Source organism: Lissotriton helveticus, chromosome 1_2 (assembly GCF_964261635.1).
Source record: "Lissotriton helveticus chromosome 1_2, aLisHel1.1, whole genome shotgun sequence".
Taxonomy (NCBI): domain Eukaryota; kingdom Metazoa; phylum Chordata; class Amphibia; order Caudata; family Salamandridae; genus Lissotriton; species Lissotriton helveticus.
Genome location: NC_136058.1, coordinates 38,188,002 through 38,213,040, shown reverse-complemented (window position 1 = coordinate 38,213,040; position 25,039 = coordinate 38,188,002). Strand labels below are relative to the sequence as shown.

The following is a 25,039-nucleotide window of genomic DNA, read 5'->3' as shown; positions in this document are numbered from 1 at the left end:
AGAAGAATGCCCTCAGAGCGCTTCTGATTACAGTTGAGGCTATCAAAACACAATTCTACTATACACCACATATATCCAATTCACAACACATAATTCAACATCATAACAAAAAATTCAACAGCACACCACATGATTAAACTCCACTGTATAATACTTCACAACTCATTCCACATAAATGCACTCCATGACACACAATCCGACTCCACATAATTCCAATACACTCAAAAAACACAATTACTATCCACATAATACGACTGCACACCATGCCACATAATTCTTCTACCCAAATTCACTCCACGCCACGTAATGCCATAACTAACAATTCCAATCCAACTCGCATAATTCCACTATACACACATACATCCACTACACTCCATAACACATAGGTTAGGTAGAAACATCTACATTTACATGGCAAATAGCTCTAAGTCTCTTTCTTCTTTTTTTAGAAAATGTATTTATTTAAAAAAAATGTATAGCTCAGACTAGGCCCGAGGGTTTGAAGAATTGTTAGGCAATCAGTCAATAATAATACTTAATAAAATCGGCAGAGGCATTGTCAGTCAATAATACAGTATGACTAAAGTGTCAAGTGTTTAACCACACTCAAACACACATATCTGGATCTTAACTCTTACCTACTTGTTCTTTTTCTTCACCAAAAAGTAAATACTATACACACAGTTTCATGCCACACAATTCAACTGCACACACTTCAATCCAATCCACATCACATAATTCAACACCAAACCACATAATACAACTAAACAACACATTTACATGACACACCACATACATCCAAACCACACCACACAATGCCACACCATACCGCAAAATTCAACAGCACGCCACATAATTAAACTCCATTACATACTACTCCACAATACAAAATACCATTCCACATAATTACACACCATAACACAAAATACCACTCCACATAATTCCAGTACACTCAATACCACATCATTACTATTCACATTTTAGCAGCACATCATGCCACATAATTTCACTACACCCTCCACACCACACAATTCCACAACTAACTAATACAATAAAACCCACATAATTCCACTACACACCACATACATAGACTCCATAACACAGATGTAAAAGACATTGCCATTTGCAATGCCATTATCTCTAACTCAAACAAAATGTGAGACCTAATGCATTTTCAATGCTTGTTATTTAGTATTACAATCCTTACACCTAGATCCCACCATTTAATGAGCTAACAGCCTTCCAGAGGGAAGCTGCACAAGGACAATGATAGGGAGTGAATATTAGTCCCAAATTTAGTCTAAAGCCTACCCGAGTTACAAGTAACTCTGAATCGCTATGTAGCAAATGTGTGCTTTCCTTTTATAGGGCATGAACAACCCACCAGAGCCAGGTACAACATCAGACTTTCAGCATAAGGGTAATTACAGGTCAAGATTCGCTTTGAAGCCTGGAAGGTGTAACTGGAAAGGCCAACGATTGAATTAGGTAATAGGGAAAGCTCAGCAAAGTTTAACAGACAAAGCATCACCTTCATTTTTGTGGTACATGGGACGTGGATTAAATTCTGTTTGATTTCACAGAGAAAGGAAATGTATCACAGTGGAGTAAAATCTGCGAGGGAAAAGCCTGGTAATATCACGTGTAACCCACTGCAAAGAGAAAATTACCTTGAACAGATGAAGATAATTTCAGGAAGATTTGGGGGGGGTGGATGACTCAGTTTTTGACTTCAAGTCTAATGTGGAGTTCAACGTTTGTGGTCACCTCCTGGCCCCATATGAGTAAACGGAAGTCTTGTTGTTTATATCTTGATTGCTAATTTTAGGATACTATTGGATGCATACAGGACTAATTGTTCGTTATTTAATCATTGGTAGGTCGTTATAATCTGGTAGCTGGTCCAGAACCGCACTGATCTGTTCTACATGCCGGGACTATACATATGGACTAGAGGAACATTTATAATTGCAACGTAATGTTTTTTGATTTTACAGTCCGGGTTTGGAATGTTGCAAGGTGTAAGCAGCTGATAGATGTATCAACGCCGATTATAATGCTTTACTGGAAATGTATCATCCTCTGTCTGAACTTTCAAAATTAATAAAAACAAATTGGAAAAAAAATGAGTAAATGGAAGTCACAAATTCCTGCTAAAAAAGGTTGCTTGCCCCTGTGGAAAATGCTTACAATGGCTAGAAGCTGTCTTCCTGCAAGGAAACCTGATACAACTAGGCATTTCACCTCTTTCCGCCTGTTGGGCTTCCACCCTACATCTAGAGAATGGAGTTGTTCCTGTAGCAGAGAAAGCAAGCTTTATGGCAGAGAAATCCAAAGGGCCATTTGGAATTGAAGAGTTTCCTATGTACTAGAACTGGAGTTGAACGAAGGGTTTTTCAACTGGAGACAATGGACTGGCCTCTGATGGACCAATCCCAAAAATCGGAAGACTAAGCAGCATAGCAGTGCCACAAGAACAATTTCTGTAAAACTGAGTAGAAGGGCCCACAGTCAGCACAAATTGTAGGATTGTTTCTTAAACATATCATCTTTTATAAGCACATTTTAAACTGAGGTAATTGATGGGGGCCAAAAATTGAATATCCTCCTGAGGCCAATAAAATATTACTTGATTTTACTCCCTTAGCTGTCGTAATCAAAATGTAAATCTTTTTTTTGTTACTATACCTTTAATTCCTACTTTCAATTTTCTTCTTTTTTGTGTTATTGTGCACATTTCTTTTTTTCTTTTCAAATATCTTGGCTTATCAAGTTCTGTATTTCTTAAGGGTTGCTGCTTTGCATAGTTGCAGCATGTATGCCCATGATTTGTCTCTTAGGAAAGCCTTGCTGCTTCTGCTAACTTTCCAAGAGTAATCCAGAAATGCCTAACAAAGGGTGGGTACATTTTTTGTGGTTGGTTGTGGATTTAAAGATGGCACACCTCAAGTCAATACAAAGTTTATTGTGAAGATTACTCAAAACCATGACAACATAAAACATTTAAAAGACATGTTATACAAAGGACAAATAGAAAGCAGTTGGTCCTTGCAATACCCTATAGTGTAACTGGCAAGTAGTTTCTAGGAATAAAACTCACGGTGTACAAGCAATTTTAGTTGAGTTTAGGGTAGTTTGACTATTTAAAAGCTGTTATAGGTGAACCGGTTTGAGTTTTTTATGTGAAAGAAGTAAACAAAGTTCAAATCCACTACAAATTGGAATAAATACATGACAAATGTTAAAACTCAATTACAAAGAGGTCAGACTTTGCAATGCCTAATGTCCGTAGTGCAGGAACTAGCAGTTATCAATCCATGGTCATATCTGTGCTTTGTTATGTGTTCTTAAGAAGGTCCTGAACTGCTTTAAAAAAATTGCCTATTCTTGCCTGTTCAAGGGGAACCATGGTACTAAAATCCAGTCCATTGCACTATTGCATGTTCTCATGCCATGAATTAGAAAAAAGTGCCTTTACTAGTGTTCGCCGGGAATCGAGCAACGTCAGACAGCAGCAAAGTAAGTGTAAAAAAGTTTCAGATTTGTAGCCACAAAGTCGGCACTTCACAATCTATCTTGGAGAGCAGTGGCCAATTAGGGTTGAAGTCTTTTATTAGTAATGCCAGCATCCTTACTGCAAAGATTAGGGTTAGGCAAGCTTACCTGATTGTGCAATTAAGATACGATTGTGCCTGAAGGTAAACTTGGCTGTCGTTGTAATATGATGCTGCTAGGGCCTTTAGCGGCAGCGTGGACTTAATATTTTCCATTTCCGTGGTCTTCAATAGGAATTTAATCTGTTTTTTCAATATGCTTTTTACTGCAGTGTGTGGTGAGGTATTTAGAACGGTCAAGTCGCTTTGAAGGGTAGCTGCTGCCGTCATTAGATAAGTAGACCATGGGTTATTTTTATATTTGAATATATTTTTCAGAATAAACTTCAAGGTGCATGGTGTCGCCGTGGAGCATCTATGGTAATACTTTAGAAAGGAACCCATGCTAGACCATTCAATGCCTTCCAGGCCAAATTCGAGTCTCGCCAGAGGTCCTCTGGAGTAATAAGCCAATTTGAACACTCTTTTGTAGACTGTTAGATGTAATTTTTCAAAAGTTTTAATGAGTTAGCCCGGAAAGGCCTCGCTGCCGTGATTGCAGATGGTAATACGGCGCTGAGCACTTTTCTGATTGGGGATGAGGTGGGGATTTCAAGGGCTGTATGAATTTGGCAGAGTCTAATGGTGATTAATGCTGCCTTATCCATTAAGTGGCGCATGTGTGTTGTAGGAGCGCAATTTGCAGAAAACCATGTGCCCAAGTAATTGTAGAATTTTGCTCCTGAGATTTTTGGGGGACCCAGAGATCAGATGCAGCTTGTTTGCTTTCGCGTCCTTCCGAAGGATAACACCTTTGTTTTAGAGGCATTTACTATCATCTTGTTTGCTATGCTGTATAAGTGAAGAGAATGATTCCTATTTTTGAATTGTCAAGCAGAACAATGTCAAACGGGTACTGCAGTATTGTGATCTTAGTTTTGCCTATTTTTGGAGGGATTGGATTAGCATTGTTAAGTGCCAGGAACATGTCCACCATTTATAAGTTAAACAGCATTGGAGCAAGGTCAAACCCTTGCTTTAGCCCTTGATTGGTATTGATCTTCCCGGTTAACGCAGTGTCTGACAACTTGACCCTCACCCAAGTTGATGAATATAATGATATAATGGCATTAGGCAGGCTATTTGGAATACCCCACACCTTTGAATTACGCTCATCTTTTTGCCATTTCCTCAATTTCAGAACTGATGTGAGGCGTCTGCCATCACTAACTTTAGCATGAGCTCTGCTGCATCACCTCAAAGAATAAAAGCCAGAGGCAAGATATATTGCTTCTTTTCACGTGGAAAAGTAAAACAAGGAACAGAGAGGGTTCAAGATGTTGGCCTAAAAGAGGGCAGGAAGATGGACAACCTAGCGTGTAATGTAGGTACCTTAGCTGAGAGTGTAAAATAAGAGGAGTCACAGAATCATTGTTCCCGTAAACAAACTGTTACATAATCTTACAAATAGGGGCACATACAGGCAACGTACAGGATGGCTGCACTCTCTGGAGGCCCCAGTTCATCCCGCTGTGGTTTCCTGATGGAGCCAGCCCTGGAGCATGAACACTTGCGCGGGCTCAACCAGCAGTGATGGAAAATGAGGATACTGATGATTCTGTCCTTGACTTCGCTAGCCCTCTTGGAGCAGAGAGAAATTGAAGAGACATCGACCTGGATCTCAGTGAAGACAACATGATGGAAGTGGTAAGGTAAGCAGTTGGGCAGGGGAGTGTAGCTTATGGAATAGGTGCACAACACCCCTGGAAGGCATCACAGATTGGCCTTGGACTCCAAGGCACTGGGTGTCTTTCAATGACTAAGGCAAAGACCTAGTTTAACTGAACCATTGGCTTCAGGAGACCAGTGGCAGAGAGGTGGTTCAAGCAATGAATAATAATTTGGGGGTGAAGTGTTGTTACTTACTGGAACCTCAGAAAATAACATTGCCACTATATGAAGGGACCTTTGCCTTAACCCTCCTGTTTTCTGAGCCTGTTTTTGCTCGCTTTTAGGGCGCGTTGCCACTACAAACCAGTGCTAAAGTGCTTGTGCTCTTTCTTTAAATATAGAGAGATTGGCTTACACCCAATTGGTACATTTAATGTATTTGTGTGTCTCTAGTAAAGTGGTACTACATGTGTACAGGGCCAGTAAAATGTTGTAAGTGGCCCTGCGGCACTGATTGTGCCACTCACCTATAAAGCCTTTTAAACATGTCTCAGGCCAACCATTGTAACCTGTGTGTGCAATTTCAACTGCTATTTTGACCGGGCAAATTAAACCTTTTGAATGGCCTAAACCTTCCTTTTTAACACATGTATGTCATCCCTGGGGTAGAAGTAAACAGAATATAGGGCAAAGTGCAGTGTATTTAAAAAGTTGGGCATGTACATCTATGTTGTACATATCCTGGTAGAGCAAAACTCTTCAATTCATGTTTCAATACTGCAAGGCCTTCCTCTCCCATAGGATAACATTGGGCTAACTTATTACATTCAGTAATTGATAACTTTTAACTCGAAGCAGGTAGGAATCTAGAGTTTGTTGTCTAAAGGATTGTAATTTAAAACCCATCTTAATGGTAAAGTTGGATTCTAAGTCACAATTCTGAAAATGACACTTTTAGAACAAGCATTGGCATAGCCAAAAGGTCTCGCCTTTGGGACCTTATAAGTGTTTAGCCATGCAATAGTTGATGTTGTTGCACCAAGGATATTGTGCTGCATAACTAAATACTTATAAGGTCCCAAAAGCGAGACCTATTGGCTATGCCAATGCTTGTTCCCTTTTGTAGTTCGATGTGCGAACACCAAAGGTAAGAACATAAATGGGTCTCCTATTGATTAAAAAACAATAAAAGGACACCGAGGAATTCCACCACGTGGCTGAAATACCAACCACTGGGCAGAAACACAAATCCATGCAAATCTTTTTTTTTTTTGCCACTGGCAGGCTGTTGGTGTTATTTTGTTTCTGCATGGTGGTGTTTGGCCTAGGTCTACACATGCTGTTTCTTCTGTTCAGCAGTTTGCAGAGGGAGTTATATAACAATTTAGAGGCTTTCTCACGAGCATAAAAGTATCTGCCTTAAACCTGCTGCCTCCTTAATTTATGCATCTCATTAATCAGGCCTGGAGTCTTACAAGCTCAGTTAAATAGCACAGACCTTTTTCGATTTCTGAGTTCAATATAAAAAGACTTTGTCTTAGAAGCTCACACACAATAACAGTGTAATTGTGTGCCACCAATACCCTACTGTTATACTCCAACAATAAATAACAGTTGTTACCATTATCCAAATCAATCACACTTGTTTTATATGAACCAGCCACCATCTCAGTCATTGTTACAATCTTTGTCATGCACGTTGCACAAACAATTCTGCACTACCTGTGCCCAGGGCCTGTAAATTAAATGCCACTAGTGAGCCTGAGGCACTGATTATGCCACCCACTTAAGTAGCCCTTTAACCACGTCTCAGACCTGCCATTACAGAGCCTGTATGGGTTGTTTACACTGCCACATTGACCTGGCAAAATAAATATTTTTCCAGGCCCAAAACTTCCCTTTTTATACATATGTCACCTCTACAGTAGGCCCTGGACAATTCAGAGGGCAGAGTGCAATGTATTTGAAAGTCAGGACATGTACTTTTAAGCATTTACATGTCCTGGTGATAAAACAACTATCAAAGTTATTTTTCACTACTGCAAGGCCTATCTCTCCCATAGGTGGTGCGTAGATTTGACCCGTTGCAAAAGACTTGCATAGACGCTGCATCCTGCATCTTGGAACCAATGCATCACCTTCGGAACCGCCACTGCACGACACTTTAGAAGAGTGCTGTCTTGAGTAATTTTCTGAATTAGTGATGTTCAGTACACATTAGAATATGCACAGGTAGTCTATTCCAATACAGAGACAAGAGAAAGTTCTGCCTCCTGTATGGGTACTTCTGACCAGTGGGACAATCAATAACACTTTATCACTGGATCTAAGAAGACTAGATGGACGACAGAGAGTAAGCCTAGAAGATAAGTAGCTGGGGCATTTCCAATCAGGGAGTTTTATTTCAGGCAACACATGTTTTAATTAATCCTTTTTCAGACTGGTAACCAATGCATCACTCGCAGAAAAGGGAAAGAAGGCACTCCAGATGGGAGATTGCAGATGAGATGGGTGGCGGTGCTTTGCACCACTTGGAGTGAAGATAACAGCATCTCGTTTCCAGAGGCTAACAGAGCATTGCCATAATCCACACAGCTAATAACCAGTGTCTGAACCAAAGTTTTCCTTAATGAAAGAGGGAAAAAGGTGAAAACTCTCCTCAACAGGCACATGGTAAAAAGCAAATGCCAATGGTAGAGAAGACCAGCTACTTCATAGAGAGAGTTTTGTCCAATTGGACACCAAGGTTTTTGACTACATGTTTGAGACTCAGGGCTGTACCCAATCACGAAGGCCACCAGTCAGAGGTCCAAAACTGTTGGGTATTGCCAAACAAAATGATTTCAGTTTTACCTGCAATTAACTGAAGGCAATTCAGTGTCATCCAGTCAGCAATTGCCTCAATCTTGGTTGAAAAACATTCTCTAGCTTTGGTCAGGTCTTCATAGAAGGAGATTTTTAGCTGTGTATCACCTTCGGAAGATATTACCTTGAATCTGAAGGCTTTAATGATCTTAGCAAGAGGGGCCACATTGATGTTAAATAATGTTGGGCTAGGACAAGAGCCCTGTGGTACTCTATTGTTCAATAGCATACTACGGGATTTATAAGAGCCCAAAATAATAGTTTGGGTTCTGTTGGTAAGAAAATCCTAAAGTCATTATAGTGCTGGGCCGCGGATTCCATTCTCCTGCAGCCTATGACTCAGCCTGGGATGGGATGGGATGGGAAACAGTATCAAATGCTGCAGAGAAATCCAATAGCACGAGTAGGGATGGACTGTTAGCATCAAGGGAATATCTGATATGGTGGTCAGTAACTGCTACCAGGGCTAAGAAGAGTTTATTCTTTCACAATTCATAACTCAAGTTCTACTAATTGAATTTTTGTCTTTTGGTCTTGTTTTATTTATTAAATTAAGCTCTATATTACTGACCTGGCATGGAATCATTTTGTGTGGTGTTATCACTGTTTGACTATTTGAAGTGTTGTACAAATACTTAACAAACTGCCTCTAAAGTCAACCGTGGCTCCCCTGTGCCATACTACCAGAGGGGAGCACAAGTTAATCTAGGGTTTGGCTACCACTTACCCGGACTAGGATTGTGGCTGCTGCACGACCAGGTCTTATACCCCAGTCAACCAACCACCCAATTTCTAACAGTGACCCTTTGCAGAACAGGCGTGGGACATGGACCACTACAAACACCATTGAGGGCTCAGAAGCAGCATGAGGAGAGCTGCACTGCCTCCTCCCGAGACCGATTATCGGCCCTGGGAAAACATCTTCCGGGCCTTGCATTATTAAGGGGAGACAAGCAGCCCCCTGTTCGGGCCAATATTGCCCCGAGGAGCCCACCCAGGGCACCCACATAATATTTAAAATGGGGAGGGGGCATGCTACACTCCTCCCTGGGCCAAGATTGGCCCGAGGACCCCATTCCCTGAGGCCTGGCCAGTATCTACTGTGAGGCAAATGGGCACAAAGTCTTCTTTGGCCAATATTGGCCCCAGGAATCCCATCCACTGAAAGGTGTGTGCCTGGAGCCCACCAAGGGCACCCAATGCCTTTTTGCTAGCGGCTGCGGGGGCCACAATGCCCCCTCGGACTTAGCTGGCTCCAAGCTTCCTGAGGGAACGGGCATTGTTTCACCAGCAAGGAGCAGCTAAAAATGCTTCTCCCTGTGGGCAGAAGCAATTTTTTCATTTGTTTCCTGAAATGGATGAAAAGTCCATTCCCAGTGGGCAGGAGCATTTTTCCAGCTCCCGTCCATTGGGAGCAGACTTACTGTTTGCTTTCGCTAGGTGGGAGTTTTAATTGCTCCCGCCAAGCCAGAACAGAGGTTTCCCTGTTAGGCACTTTGGGACATAGCAGGAACCCAGCCTTGGGGGTGGGATCCCCAGGACCATAAATGGCTCCAGGAGGGGGGTGGTGTGTGGTCGCCCTCTCCTATATGTCTAAGGGCAGTCCTAGGGCCTAAATCCGCCCAGGCGGGGTGCCGTGTGGCCCCCTCCCCCTATTTGTCTATTGCCTGGCTCCATGGGTGGCGGTCGCTGAGGCCAAAATCAGCTCGAGAGGGAGGCCACGTGGACCCCTCCTTCTATTAATCAATGGCTAGACGCCAGGGGTGGCAGCCCCCAGGGCCCAAATCGGCCCATGAGGGAGTGGAGGTGGGGGGGGGGAGGATTGTGCAACCACCAACCTCTTTTAGTTAATGGCCAGGCCCTGGGGCTGAAATTGGCCTAGGGAGGGGGCCACACCCACTCCCCTCCCCCCCATTATAAAAATGAATTCACCCCCAGGACCTGGCCCACATAAGTGGCATATACAAAACAAGCTTGATTTTTTTCTTTTACCATGGATTCACAGATTATGCGCAACTTTGCTGTAACATTTTTGAAAAATACATTTTTGGTCACGGCTGGGTCCCTGTGGACTACCTGGCATAGGAGTCAGGGAATTCCTACCCTGCCCCTTTTTGGTATTTTTGTGTTTTTTTGGAACTCGGACTGGCTGCCAACACTTCCTGGTTAAAGTGTTGTTATCCAATCAGATCTCACAAAGAGATCTGTTGGATCCCTGTAGAGTTTGCCTCCCTGGATGCTTATATTTCTTTTTCCTTTAATAACTCAAAAATTACCAAACAGATTTATACCAAATTACAAAAAGAGATCTTTCTGGAGCAAGAACTAGCTTTCTGCCGAATTTGGTTTAATTACGTTCAGCAGTTAGGAACCATAGTCATGGTCAAAATCCCAATAGTAAATTGCAATTGGGAAAACGTGTTTTGGGGTCCCCCTTTTCCTCTGCCCCTCCTTTATGAATCACCCTGAAACTTTGCAGACAGCAGCTCAAGTGATCAGTCATACTTGTTTTGAAAAGTTTGTGAAGATTCGAGAAACAGCACTTAAGTTATTTACAAATCTAAAAAATCTTTGTGTATGGATACTAGGTCCTAACTATAACTACCTACTGGTATCAATCAAAACTACCCCTTTCAGGCATAGAGTGCTGCATTCATTATGCAAAAAGGAAGCAGGGAACTCTGGGTGGCTCCCAAGTTTAGGTGGAGAGAGGCTCCTGTATAGAGCTCCCTACAAAACCAGCGACACTCTGAATTTGCTCACCTCAAATGTCTACTTTTCTGTCAAAATGTTTAAGCATAGGATTATCAAATTGCCATCCAAGCAGAGATAGAAAGGGACAAAGTTGTTTGCCATTTTTACAGCAAAGTCTTTAAGCATAGGAGTAACACAGTGTCATCCATGCCGAGCTATAACACGATAAAAGCCTTTTACCACTCCAGGCACAGTATTACAGCTTTGGATTGGTAAAAACAATTAATACCCTCTAGGTACATCAAGTAAGCTGGAATACAGAAGGAGGCTGTAACCTGGAATGGGCATGACGAAAAATAGTCCCTGCAGCCCTTTTTAAAGCGAGTCCTGGGAGTCGTTTTTTGCCTCCCCCAAGACTCAGGAAACTCTTGAGGCAACGACGGACAGGTAGGCGGTTAGGGCTCATATCTTTATCAATAGAACACTTGGGCACTTGGCCTGCTATGTCTGGGAGGAGGTTATAAATCAATTATTGGTATAAATGGTCATTAAGTCCACACTGTAGACCATCTATCACAAGAGACTTTTGCATCTGCTTTGAATTATTGTGGAGAGGGGAATGCCTTGAGAAGTATACCCAGGCCACCATTTATCGTGGACATGAGTGTTGAGCTTTACTGTTATATCTCCAGTATACTATTTTTGAATAAGTTTTTAACATTGTATGCTTTGTTGTGCTGTGGCACTTGGAGTATCAGATTGATGACGGGTCGATTATTTAAAGTTTATTCCACAGTGAAGAGTAAGAATTAGTGACTGAGGGTTAAACATTATTGAACAAATAGATGGACTGCTTAAGAGTAGCTCTATATGTATCCCCTCGGTCTGTCTTTTCTCTTCACAGAGCGGGGCCTCTATATCCTGAGCACGGTCCAGGTGAGGTGAGATCCAGTCCCCGGTCAAGCTGGGTGAGCATATAGTAGATTTAAATATTGAAGATATTATTATATGAACCACATGAGAAAGAGCATGTGTAGGCGGTATTCTGTTAACTTTATTTTATACAATTGTGTTGCAGATGCCATATGCATTCATTGACACAGAGGATTTGTACAGAACAGGTTGTATTTATTCCAACCTATAACTATTTGTTTTTTCACATTTATATTTGATTTCACACATTTGTATGCAGTAGCAATCTTTGAGAGCAGAGGCCCTGATGAAAGCCGAGGGACTATTGGCCCGTTTGGCTGAAACATGTTGGCCCTTTTTGGCAGTCATTAGTGTAAACTGCCCTTTGCACTGTTCTGGTTTTAATTAGGGGATGTGTCTATATCTCAATAAAATGTGCATCATGTTTGGACACACCACTCTATTTTAAGTCACCACTCACTTTTTGTGTTATTGCACTGCACGTTATTTCCTTTGGCGATCAACTAGTCAGTTATTCATTTGCTGTTTCCAAGTGACTGGGGCACGATCCAGCTTACCACTGATGGAATGGTAGTACGTCTCGATGATCAAGAGACATACCATTACTTTAGCTGGATGTCCAAATGATAATACTGATCACAAGGGTAAGTTGATGGCAATCCAGACTTATAAGCTTGGATCTTACCACTTATCACTTCAGTGTTCTCTTTCTCTTATGAGTTTCGCTTTGTGGCCGTTCCTGGTAACTTGGGTACTAACTTACCATAAAGAAGTTAAGGGTAGCCCGACATAATATTGTCATCCCAGATCCCCGGTTCGTTTTGTTGTATCATAGGAACAGGACTAAACCTCTCAAACACTGTTTTCTCATGTCTCTCAGCAATCAGATCGTAGCATTGGCCCCAGGTAGCATGTTTTACTAAAGCTTGGTAGGTGAAACGCCTCCCGCAGGGCACGAGTACAGATACCAGTTTGGTCAAGTCAAGCTTTTATCCTTCTGGTTTCATCAAATAAACACTAATTTAGATTGGAAATAATGCTTGCATGCACAAATGCCCTATAAGAAGAGCTCGGAATGGAACCTGCATCTGAAGATCAGCTCTGAATTACGCTAAGATTGAGGCATTCGCATGAATGTGTCTAATGAATATGCAAAGCCTTCACCTACTAAACGACTAGTCAAGAACCAAAGCTACGGTAATCAAACTTCACGGCGCTCTGCGGCTCCAGTAGATCAGGCCTTCCCACTAAACCAATCTTATTTGAAATCAAAGAGAGGTAATTATTGATCCACAGGATTCAACAATGTTGGATTACTATAATCGATAACTGGCCATAATGTTACATGACAGCTGATACCAGGGGTATAGCGATGGTGCCTTTCGAAGTTATGGGTTTGTTTATCAAATGGGTTTCCAAACATGGCTGCTGGCTCACTTCTGCCCCTGGTAGTGCTAAATAACTTTATGCAGGCCCCATCAAAGAACGTGCCTACCAAAAATGAATGTGTCCGTCTGTAACGTGACTGGTGCGAATGGAAAGCTCTCTGATACCTTCAGGAAGAGTTTGCAGCAAATATAACACTAAAAAATAAATACACATGTAATATCTTTATTAGAAAAAAATAAAAAGGAAACTAGTTTCAAGAAAAACTTCTGCAAGTGAATGAATTTATATGAGCAACGTTTAAGACAACGTCACTTCAGGAGGCATGCCTGGTCTACTGCTCCCCATTCGATGCTTTATTGAGTAGAGTGAAAGGAGCACAAGGAGCCCTGCTCTCCCCATTGGGGAGACTCTACGGTGGCCGAATTATGCGATCAATGTAAATGGTAAACTGGTCGTAGTGCAGAGAGATGCAAACCCTGTGTCCGCTTTGCAGAAAAGGTGGACACGAACACAGCAATGATTACACTTGCGGACAGAAGTGGTGATGGGCACAAGGTGGAACACGACTGTGCTCCGAATGCTTACGCAGTGTCCCCTTCTGCCAGTGGTTTAAGTGGAATGAAAAAGTTGGGGCCTGGTCAAGGACTCCTTTCAAAGAGACGTGGCTTCACATGGCGTGCCACTTAGCCAGTATTTCGGTGCTGCTCTGTGAGCTTTGTTACAAAGCGGATTGCGGAAGGGGTTTCTTCAGATTGTCTCTATCACTTGCGCTCTTCCCTTCATACCACTTTCTTCTGCAAGCACTCACTCTATTAGACACTTAGGCCCTTTTCCTCCCCACATCTTTATGGAATCTTCCATCTGCATATCTCACACTTCATCTATTTCCACTCAACCCATCCACCCACCTGTAAACAATGCATTTTGGTTTCGTTTCGGACTGGCATATTTTGATAGCTGTGTAACTCTTTCACACACGTCCCCATAATGACAGTTGGCACATATGCAAACATCGGCCTGCCTGCCTGCCTTCCAGAGAGGCCACAGATTGCATGTGCATGTAGCCACTGGCAGGCACTGTAAGGAATTCGCTCTGCCCTCAGCCTCGACTTCAGAGCACAATCGTACACTATCATAAACAACCACCCACAACTTCAAATCACTCACAGTTGGAGAAGAATCGTTTCGAAGTCTGCACTATACAGAAGTCATATTTGCATGAAAAAATACAGAATCACAAGATCTTAAAAATGCAAATGCTTTTACGGAGCGTAAGATGAACAAAAAATAGGAAATGCAAACAAGGAGTACATCTCTGCAAGGAACACCCGAAGAGTTTTTACATTCACAGTTGAGAAAATGAAAAGCGTATGTGCCAAGAACATGAGCTCAATAGGGACCCGGGTCGAGGTGGGTTTTTAAGTACTGTCGGGTCTCAGACTCGGCAGGATTTACTTCGCTTAAAGCCCTACCTTCTTACCCCACCCCACTCATTGTAAAAGTAGGGGGTGCGGCTACTCTTCACTTTGCCCTAATTTTTCCCCCTAGAGTTGGCGATTCAACAACAACAATTGCAAACACCCCTGCCGCGCCTATTTAATAAATATACCACCCAAAGCAAGAGGACACAACTCGATTTTAGAATCAGATTTCTAGATCATATATCAAACATTTAAAAGAGGGATGTTGATCTTTAAAAATAATAACAAAAATACAATTGAAATACTAATCACAATAATCTCACAACATTGCGTTAAAGCACAGCAACTAATCTGAAATACTTTATACATTAAATATTACTATTATCACGATCATCATCATTATTGTGATGCAATGTATGACAAGGGCATAATACGTCTTTTAAATTAAATGGCATTGGAGGATATTTACTTTTGTTAGATAACCATTTAAAATTGTTAACGAAATAAAAATGTGAGATGGTTTGTATAGCTCCAACTATATATATCCTTATGCTGAAAGTGTCATAAACTCCTATTCTAATAATGTAAATACCGCGCGTGTTATGTAGGCGCTTAATGTAAAGTTACAAATACAAAGGCTCTCGGCAGAGGGGAAACAAAGTTAGCCAACTTCGCCCTTTCATTTTCGGTTTACACTTTCTTCTCATCATGCCATTGCAAAGTAATGGATACATCTTGCCCGGAAAGCTACCCATCCGTGCACCTGCGAGAAGGCGCATCCCTGCGTCAGAGCTGCACTTACCCGGCATAGTGGTGGCTCATGTTTGCTAATCTTCTCGTCTCCCTGTGCCGATTAAAAACTCAGGAAGTCTTATGGGTCTTAATGCGGTTTTAGAGCCAGGATTAGTATCTGCAGCAGGATATATGTCTTAACACATCAAATGGTCTCAGACACATCAGCCTGCGAAACCCCACTCATTGCTAGCCTCCTCCCGCTGTACCAATGGCATTCTCGTTGCTACGGCCAGTCACGTGATGATGCTTTCTGAAGGGCGGGCTGAATGGATGTCTGGCTAATCAGAGCGCGCGACACTCGTTTTCTCTCCGGAAAAAGCCTTTTGAACGTATGGAGGAAGGGGGCTGGGTACCAGAGCCGCGCGGATTGCTCTGCTCTCCCATCAATCAGAAAGCTCTGCGGTTTCCTTGGTGCCTATGTCTAAACTACACCTGGCCGTGCCCGGCTGCTGTGGGTGAGCAGCAGTGGAGACGGAGCAATTATGCCAATAAAACACTATTGGATCCTAGAGAGATTTAGTATATGACTGAGCACAGTCTGCATCGATTAGCTCTTATAGGTTATTTTCGGTATAGCGCGAACTTGGCCCGTGGGTATTATAGGGCGCTTTACAAGAGAACCGTCGCCAAGAACAAACTTATGAGTAGCACAGTGCAAAAGCGTTCACGCGACAAGCCTTATGCAATTAGAATTAAGTATATGTGTAAGTATAGTTTTAGCCAAAATATATTTCGCAAATAAACATTTTGAGTTGCTTTTCAAAAGTATCATTTAAGTCTCCTGGGTATCTTTGTAATGTTCTATTATGTAACACTGTTCAGACCCCCCCGGATATAGCGGCATGGATTAGCAAATTTAGCGGCACAAAAATGGAAATTTAGCGGCATTTTATTTGGCCCTTTTTCCTACAACAAACACAGATATCTTAGTTTTTTTTTACTTATTTAACAACATGAAGCTGTGTATGTATACTAATGTAAGCATTCCTCCATAGAAACACTCTTGATTGTAGGTTTAAGTAATTCACATGCTTAAAGATAACAGCCCACTTGTGAACCTGTGGCTATGTTTAATTTGCTTGCCGCCTCTTTTGATTTAAACTTAGGCCACATGATGACATCACTCTGCAGACCTGTTATGTCTTGGCAGCATGCATCTGTCAATCAATTGCTTGTTCTCTCTATTAGTCATGCATGCATTCTCTCAATAACCTCTGCACATGAGCTTTTCGTTAACCATGCACTTAAATTTTTTTGGAACGATGCATGTAGCAGTAGTTTGTCTGTTCCCTCAGCTTTACTATGAGGAAAGTGTCTGTCGGGATCTCGCAGAAATAGCCTTGTAGAACAAAATCTCAGTCTCAGCGCTGGTACACTCAACAAGGGTCAGGATGGCATGTTTATCATATCCATTGAGGTACGTTCTGGATATTTGTAAAAAGTCTGACTGTTCTCTTGTTACGCAACTGGCTCTATTGTACAGCGCTCTGACACCTTCGGGTAATGCCCGCGCTTTAGGAAAATGCACTAAATAAAAATAAATAAATAAATAAAAATAGGGCACGGGGTCAGGGGAATGGTAGTTCCAAATCTTAGTTGCGCTTACCGAAAAGGACTGATTCATAGAACTGATTCATATTCTTGCTTGAATGAAGGAGGCTCCAGGACAAGGGTTCGCTGTTCGAACCGCAATAAGCACCAAAGATTTTCAGTTTTCCGGAAAGATGGGCGGGAGAAGAGTCATTTAGAGCTCGTGAGTGAATTGGACATTTTTAAGCAGAGCTCTGGCTTCAAGAGTGTATGTAGCACGGGACGGTTAGCAGGATGGGAATGCCCTGCTCGTGTTCCCTGTGGCATGATGTTACAAAGCGAGCCACTGCATGCAGAACTGCTATGAGGGGAGCCAAGCTTTTGGAAATCCAGAGAGAAGAGTTCCCACAGTTCGATCTGAAGAAGGCCAGAGTCTGGATTACAGCTCTTAAATCCTGTTCTACTACGAAATGTGTGATGCACCAAAGAAGCCTTGGTTGGAATCCACCTTTCTTGTCCACTTTAGCGATTTCCCTCTAAAGGTAAAGCCTACAATCAAGGAAAATACCCATGGACTTGGCATGCTCTACAATGGCTGGTTTGAAATCTACGGCAGCGAATAATGCTTTCGTGGACAGAATTCTTTTTTTCGGAGAGATTAATAGAAATTCCTTTTTAGCAGGGTTAAGTTTGAGATGACGTTTGGGCAAACTCAAACCATTACGCCAGCAAAGCCCCCTTTTAAAAAAAAAAGACTAATTTGCCCCACTGCAAGTGCAAAGTACTTTATTGTTCAACTAATTAAAATCGTTACAATATGCTATCATTACAGTTTACTATAAAAGAGAAAAGTGAAGAGGTTAAAACTCACAGGGTTTTCTAAAAAGCTAAGCATGAAATAAAACCTTAAAAACTATTATCCAAGCTGGAACTAAAGTGCTGGTGCGTCAAACTTTTGGGAGATGTTTAATCATAGTCACTCTTGTTTGATGGCTGACTGAGAACTTCTTGTGTCTTTAATGTTTTGTGTCAGTGCGGTCCAAAGTGCATCGATGAATTTACCTAGTCGGGCCATGGGTTGCACTCTGTTAGCAGAGAAGCACAATTCTGATGCTTCTCTGCATCGACCAAGGCTGTGAGACCTGCAAATTGGGAGTACCAGGCGGTGCTGCTCACTGGCTAACTTTGGACAGCAACACAACAGGTGGAGCCAAGATTCTCGATAGTAACTGCAGAGACGGCAGGTGACTAAATTGTCTTGCCGGGCCCAAGAAGGAATAAAGTCCACGATGGGCAGTGCTAGAAGTCTCATATAAGTGATTCTTTTACATGCTGGAGCTGACAGAGCTTGCTCAAAGTAAGGCTGTGGTTTTTCCGGGATATATGAGGCATCCAGTGTGAAGAAGTGGGGTTGATGGTGTAGGCTTTCCAGATCCCTTTCAAAGGATATTCTCTTGACCTGTGTGTTCACTGTCTTTTTTCAGGCTGTAACCGGGATATCCTGATTGTGCACATTTTGGGCTTCTATTTCGAGTAGACTTATAGCTTCTGCCAAATAGACCTGCAAGGGAGAGCCTTCCTCTTCAAAGATTGTTTTAATTTGCGCTTTCGGTGAAGATGGAGGTGTGCAAAATGTGCTAAAATAGTATTTTAATGTATCCCCTGAGCAAGTGATATCCGGACGAGTGAGTCCCAGCTCTAGCCTCACTCTGGCTCCCCTGGCCTGTCGTGGGAGTGCCAGAACCTTCTTGTAGGCAGAAATTTGGAGGTTCATGAGGAGCTTATTGTAGGCACCAGGAAAAACGAGGTGACCATAGTTAAAAGATGGAATAAGTTTAGCTCTTAAAACTTTCAGAATAGGTTCTGCTGTCGGACTGTGAAGACACTGGTCTAGACATCTCAGACTGTAAATAATGCCGGCCCCCTTACTTCTTAGATGTTTCAGAAGGAATGTTGGTTTTGCCCCTTCCGATGGCCTGATGCCCAAATAGTTATAGCTTATGCATGTTTTGAGTTGCAGTTCGCCTAGACGCCATTGTGCTGTTTGCCTTCGGTGGTACTTCCCACAAATGAGTATCCTGGTCTTCTCCTGGTTCTCTAATAGGTTGTTCTTTTGATTATACCTGTATAGGGCGTTTAGGGCTTTCTGTAGGCCTGTCCGTGTATGATCCATTATTATAGTGGCATCAGCGTACTGAAGGATTTGGACCCGTACTTTACCCAGCCTTGGTGTTAATAAACTTGCCCCTTCTAGGACTTTTCCCGGGACAGCTGTATAGAGATTAAAAGTGGAGGGATAAGGACACATCCTTGTTTCAGGCCGTTATTAGTTGGTACCTTAGCTGATACAGGCTGGTCTTGATGTGGACCCAAGTCCCCTGATGTAATGCAATTATTGCCTTTAGCAACTGTTGGGGGATTCCCCAGTAGACCAGTTTTCCCCACAATTTTCCTCGATCAACCCGGTCAAAAGCTGCACTGTAGTCCACAAAACAGCGAAAGAGGGATAATTGTGATCGCTGGGTTGCTCGATGTAACAGGTGACCCAGTGTTATATGTTATCTGTGGTTGAACTTTCAGGCCTAAAACCGGATTGAAAAAAAGGAAGGATGTTATTTTCTTTTGCCCAGGCTTCTAGGTTGTTCAGTAATATCCTTGCATGCGTTTGCGCTTCAATTTATAATAGGGCAATAAGCCGATAGTTTCTGGTTCCATGTTGTCCCCTTTTTTGTAGAATGGGGGAAGTATAGAACCTTTCCATGACGATGGGACGGTGGATGTGGTGAAAGCGTACTTAAAGAGTGGTGTGAGCTGTACTGCCCAAAATGCGTGAGCGGCTTTAAACACTGATGCAGGGACCCTATTAGGTCCTGGAGCGCAATCTGTCCTCATTGTTTTTATCAGAATAGTTACCTCGGCCTCTGTGATATTAGGTGTTTTGTCAACATTGCATGATTCTGGAGAGGGTTGTTGTGAACAAGTATGGGACATGTTCTGATGGGTTGAGTATAGCTGTTTTGCATGTTTGACCCACTCAGTGGATGCCACTCCATTCCCTTTTGTCTGTCCAGTGTTACTAAGTTGATTAATGTGTTTCCAAATTTGGATATGTCCCATTTCTTTAAGGAGGGTAAATATTTTCGCCCATTCTGCCTCAATTTTCTTAGCTCGTGTCCCCCAAACTTTCTTTCTGTGCTCAGCTCAAAGAACTGTTATTACCTGTGGTGGAGTGCCTTTGGTTCCTTTTCTTCTAGCCTTCAAGGCCTTTAAGAGGCTGCGTTTGGTTTGATGAGGTCCCCATAGTTTGGTTTATAGCGAGGGATGGTAAGTGTGGGTAACCTGTGCTTGAGTGATTACAAGTCGCACCCCTAGAGCACGTTTTAATTCCACTAGAAGTGCTTTCCAGTGCTCTGTGGAAGGGGTAGCGGTGCACACATCTGTAGGGTTCAACTCTTTGTGTGTTATCCACTCCAAAAGTTTTTGCCCAAGGTTTTTAGACCATTTTATTCTGCTCAGAATTCATGGTGCTCTTCTCCAGTAGAGGCCCCTATAGCTTCCAATTGCGGTGTGGTTTTCCCATTTAGCTGAAAAGATACCCTCAATGGTCTGTGGACGCTCTCACCCCTGATAAGCACGTCAAAATTGTTGAAGTGAGGGATCGGGTGGACTGAAAAAAAGATATAGTCGATTGTAGACTTGTCCCTGAAGGTAGGGAGAGGGAGCCAGTGAGGTTCCATGGCTATCTTGATGTGTGCGGAAACTAAGTTTTGATTGTGAAAAAGTTGCTGCAGAAGGGCAGCTTCGGTATGTGATAGGGAGTGGATGTTCAAGTTCCCTAACTCACGAGTGTTCAGGTCCCCAACAAAGATAGGGAAGTGTGAGACGTATTTGTTTGAAAGAAGGTCCATTTTTGTTGTCAATATTTTTAGTGCTTGTTTTTTTGCTGTGCAGCGGGGGTTAACATAGCAGTTGATTAGCAGAAGACAAATTGATTTGTTGTTACTTTTTAGACCGCTAATGAGACCTGATTGCAGATCAGGAGTGTTAGTTGCAATTAAGGTAGTCTCTATTTTACGAGTATGGTTATTGAAAATTGAGAGACCACCAGATGCTCTCCCAAGGATGTTGCATTTTATGGCTGCAGAATGTTGTTCATAGAAACCTGGGAGAATTAAGGGTTCCGTAGCCCAAGTCTCTTGTAGGCACAAGATGTCGTTTTCTCTAAGATAATTGGTTACTGAGGTGAAACTTATTATTATTATTATTAAAATTTTTTATAGAGCGCGTAGTCACCCTGGGGTATCCCAGCGCTGAAGAACCCTACACCAGAGGAGGCATGGGGGAGAAAGAAGGCATGAGTAATTTTAAACATAATCAATATAAGCAGAGGCGATATTGAATCGGGGTGGTTATGGTTTAAGGGAACAGATGGGTTTTGAGTAGTTTCCTAAATCTCAGGTAGTTCGGTTCTTTCCGCAGGTCTCGAGGAAGGGCATTCCATAGACGCGCTGTATGGATCGAGAAACGTCTACCACCCGTGCGGGCCTTCTTAAATCTATGCACAGTAATGAAGGACTCCTCGTCTGATCGAAGAGATCTGGGGGCTTTGTAGGGTTGTATAAATTTCCTCAAAATGGGGGGGCCCTGATTCTGCAGTAGCCTATGGGCCAGGCTTAGGGCTTTGAATGTTACTCGTTCCCTCACTGGGAGCCAGTGAAGGAATTTCGGTGCAGGTTTGGCCGAAGCTCTGACGGGAGTATGCGTGAGAATCCGGGCGGCCGCGTTTTGAATTTTCTGCAATTTGTTTAGGGTTGCTTCGGGGGCGCCCAGGTATATAGCATTGCTATAGTCAAGCCTGGACAGTATGAGGCCTTGGATGAGAAGTCTTTGCGAAGTGGATGGAAGGAGGGGCAGGATCTTTCTCATCGATTTGAGTAGGCCGAAGCATGTGCCTGCTACTTTTTTTGCCTGCGTGGTGAATGTAAGGTCCGTGTCGATCCATACTCCCAGGCTTTTTACTTCCTGTTTAGGGACAGGGGGGGTCCTAGACAGGGTGGCCAGATGTTCACAGGGAAGGTGAGTCCTTTCTGGCCCAGAAGAAGAATGTCAGTTTTAGAACCATTCAGTTTTAAGGCTGAATAGTTCATCCACCCTTGGATCTCCTTCAAGCAATTGAATAGGTCCACTGGCTGCTGGCTAGGGTGGGAAAGGGAGACGACTAGTTGTGTGTCGTCCGCATAGCTGACAATGCTCACTCCGAACGGGGTGACGATCTCCTCCAATGGGGACATATAGATGTTAAACAATGTGGGGCTCAGGGAGGAGCCCTGAGGCACACCACATTGGAGGGGAGTGTCGGAGGAGCAGGTGTTATTTTCCCAGATCTGGAAGGAACGATGGGCCAGAAAGGAGGAAAGCCAGGACAGAGCGGTACCTTCTACTCCTACCTTTTTGAGCCGTTTGACCAGCAATTGATGGTTGACAGTGTCGAAGGCCGCGCTCAGGTCGAGGAGGATCACTGCCACTGATCCTCCTTCGTCTAAGAGCGTTCTGGCCTCCTCCACTGCAGCCAGGAGGGCGATGTCGGTGCCCTGTCCAGGGCGGAAGCCTGTCTGCGAGTTTTTTAGCAGTTTGTTGGATTCGAGAAACTGGGAGAGTTTCTTATTCACCAGTTTCTCGGCAACCTTACTGGTCCCGGGGAGGAGGGATATTGGTCGGTAGTTGGCCAGTTCAGCTGGATCTAGGGAAGGTTTTTTTAGCAGCGCCTTAACGACGGCCGCTTTCCAGCTAGGGGGGACGACTCCCTGTTGAAAAGAGGCGTTGATGAGCTTAGTGAGGGGAGGGATGATAGTTGGGGCGACTTCCTTAAGGGTCCGTAGCGGTGCGGGGTCCCTAGGAGATCCGCTTTTGATGGATGTGAGCGTGATCTCTACTTCTTCGTGGGTTATTTGTCCCCACGAAGTTAGACGAGGGGCGATCGAGGTGTCGGAGGGCTCGTCTGTCTCACCAGTATCAGTCAAGGGGATGGAGTCAAGAATTTTTTGAATTTTTTCTTGGAAGAAGCTCGCTAGCTGAATACATTTTTCCTGGTCCGCCTTTGGATCTGGTGGGTTTCTGGGGGCGGGGTCAGGGACCTTAAGCAGTTCTTTCAAGATGGTGTAGGTTTCTTTGCTTGAGCAGGCAGCTTTTTCAATTCGTTCCTGGAAAAACCGACTTTTTGTCTTGTCGATCGCAGTTTTGTATGCTGATAGGGCGGTGGAATAGGCGTCCTTGTTAGCATTGGATTTTTCCTTCCTCCATGACCGCTCCGCTCTTTTGCAGTCCTGCCGCAGTGACTTGAGCTCTGGCGTATACCATGGGGCTGAGGGTACACGTTTATTGTGTCTAAGGGTGGTGGTCTTGGGAATAAGGATATCCAGGGAGGACGTAATCCAGGAGCAGAACTGTTCGTCGGCCGTTATGGCGTCGGAGGACAGTACTGGGGTAGTCTTAGCGAGGATGTCAGTCCATTCTGATGGTATGAGTTTATGCCATCGTCTGTCTTTGGTTTTAACTTTTGCAGGCTGGATAGGCACAGAAGGGGCTTCCCATGAGAAGGGGACTAGGAGGTGATCGGTCCATGGCAGTGGCAAAGGTGGACTGGTGGTGATATTGGCATTAGTGAGAACGGGGTCTAGTAGGTGTCCCTTGTCATGGGTGGGTTCATTGTTGGCCAGCCTGATATTAAGTGCTAGCAGGTCCACTAGTAAGTCCGAGGCGGAACGGTCAGTGGGATCTGTGAAGTGAAGGTTCAAGTCGCCAACAATGAGAAAGTTGGAAACCGAAGCGGCTAGTTGGGAGGTCGTTTCGGTGACTGCATTGAGAAATTTCCCGAGCGTACCTGGGGGCCGATAGATTAGGAGACCCGAAAGGGAGTGCCTTGGGGAAGATTGGAGGGAGAAGTGGCAGCTTTCGGAGTTGTCAATTTGGGCGTCACTAGTTCTACAGGTAAGCTTTTCCCGGTAGATTATGGCCAACCCTCCTCCTCTTCCTTTTGGTCTGTGGAGAGTTTGGATAAGGTAGCCTGGGGGAAGGGCGGATACCGCGTCCGCATCGGTGCTGTCAGAGAGCCAAGTTTCTGTGAGAAATAAGGCGTCCAAGCCTTGATCTTCGATCAACTCATTGATTTCGAGTGCGTGCTTGGGGAGAGAACGACAGTTGAGAAGACCCAGTTGTAGACTGGGATTGACTGTGGTATGAGTGGTTGGGTGACAACCCGGGCAGCTTATGAAGGGTTTACCTGTGTCGTGCATGTAACTACATCCTTGGTTTTTTTCAGGTCGGAGTTCCAGGAGCCTGTCTGCAGAGTATGTCAGACGGCTGGGGGGTGGATCTGGCAGGGTTCCTGAGCCTGGGTCCGTTCGGGCCCGGACGGGCCCAGACGGGCTTGCCTTTGGCGCGCCTTCGGCGCGCCCGCTGCGCCCGTCCGCTGCGCGTCCGGTGATTGCACATTTTTTATGGGTGACGACGGTGCGTGTGGGCGTGGCCTAAAGGTGGGCGTGGCCTCGTCCCTCGCCGTCAATGGCGGCTGGGTTTGTTTGTTTTAGTGGGTGATCGCTACAGCGCTAAGTCCGCTGTTAAGGGCGATTTCAGATCGGTCTTAGTGGTGCCAGAAGGGTGAGTGCAGTATAACATGATAGCTCCAACAATTGCGTGACACAAGGAAAATACAATTTTAAAATACAGTTCAGCTCCCGGCTTCCGCCTCAGGAGTAGCGAGGTTCAGGTATGCGGCGCTTCAGATCGCGCTTTATACTTGGGGTGGGCGTGGCCTAAAGGTGGGCGTGGCCTCGTCCCTCGCCGTCAATGGCGGCTGGGTTTGTTTGTTTTAGTGGGTGATCGCTACAGCGCTAAGTCCGCTGTTAAGGGCGATTTCAGATCGGTCTTAGTGGTGCCAGAAGGTTGAGTGCAGTATAAAATGATAGCTCCAACAATTGCGTGACACAAGGAAAATACAATTTTAAAATACAGTTCAGCTCCCGGCTTCCGCCTCAGGAGTAGCGAGGTTCAGGTATGCGGCGCTTCAGATCGCGCTTTATACTTGGGGTGGGCGTGGCCTAAAGGTGGGCGTGGCCTCGTCCCTCGCCGTCAATGGCGGCTGGGTTTGTT

General features: G+C 43.9%; 1 protein-coding gene across 1 annotated transcript in view; it reads right to left on the bottom strand.

Annotated features, from left to right (window-relative positions):
• Positions 1 to 15,545, bottom strand: part of ERICH3 (glutamate rich 3) — a 594,366-nt gene extending 578,821 nt beyond the window's left edge. The window contains exon 1 of the mRNA XM_078668660.1: positions 15,369 to 15,545. Coding sequence (XP_078524786.1) covers positions 15,369 to 15,388 — 20 coding nt within the window. The 5' untranslated portion in view covers positions 15,389 to 15,545. The remainder of the gene's footprint in view (positions 1 to 15,368) is intronic.
• Positions 15,546 to 25,039: the final 9,494 nt, after the last annotated feature.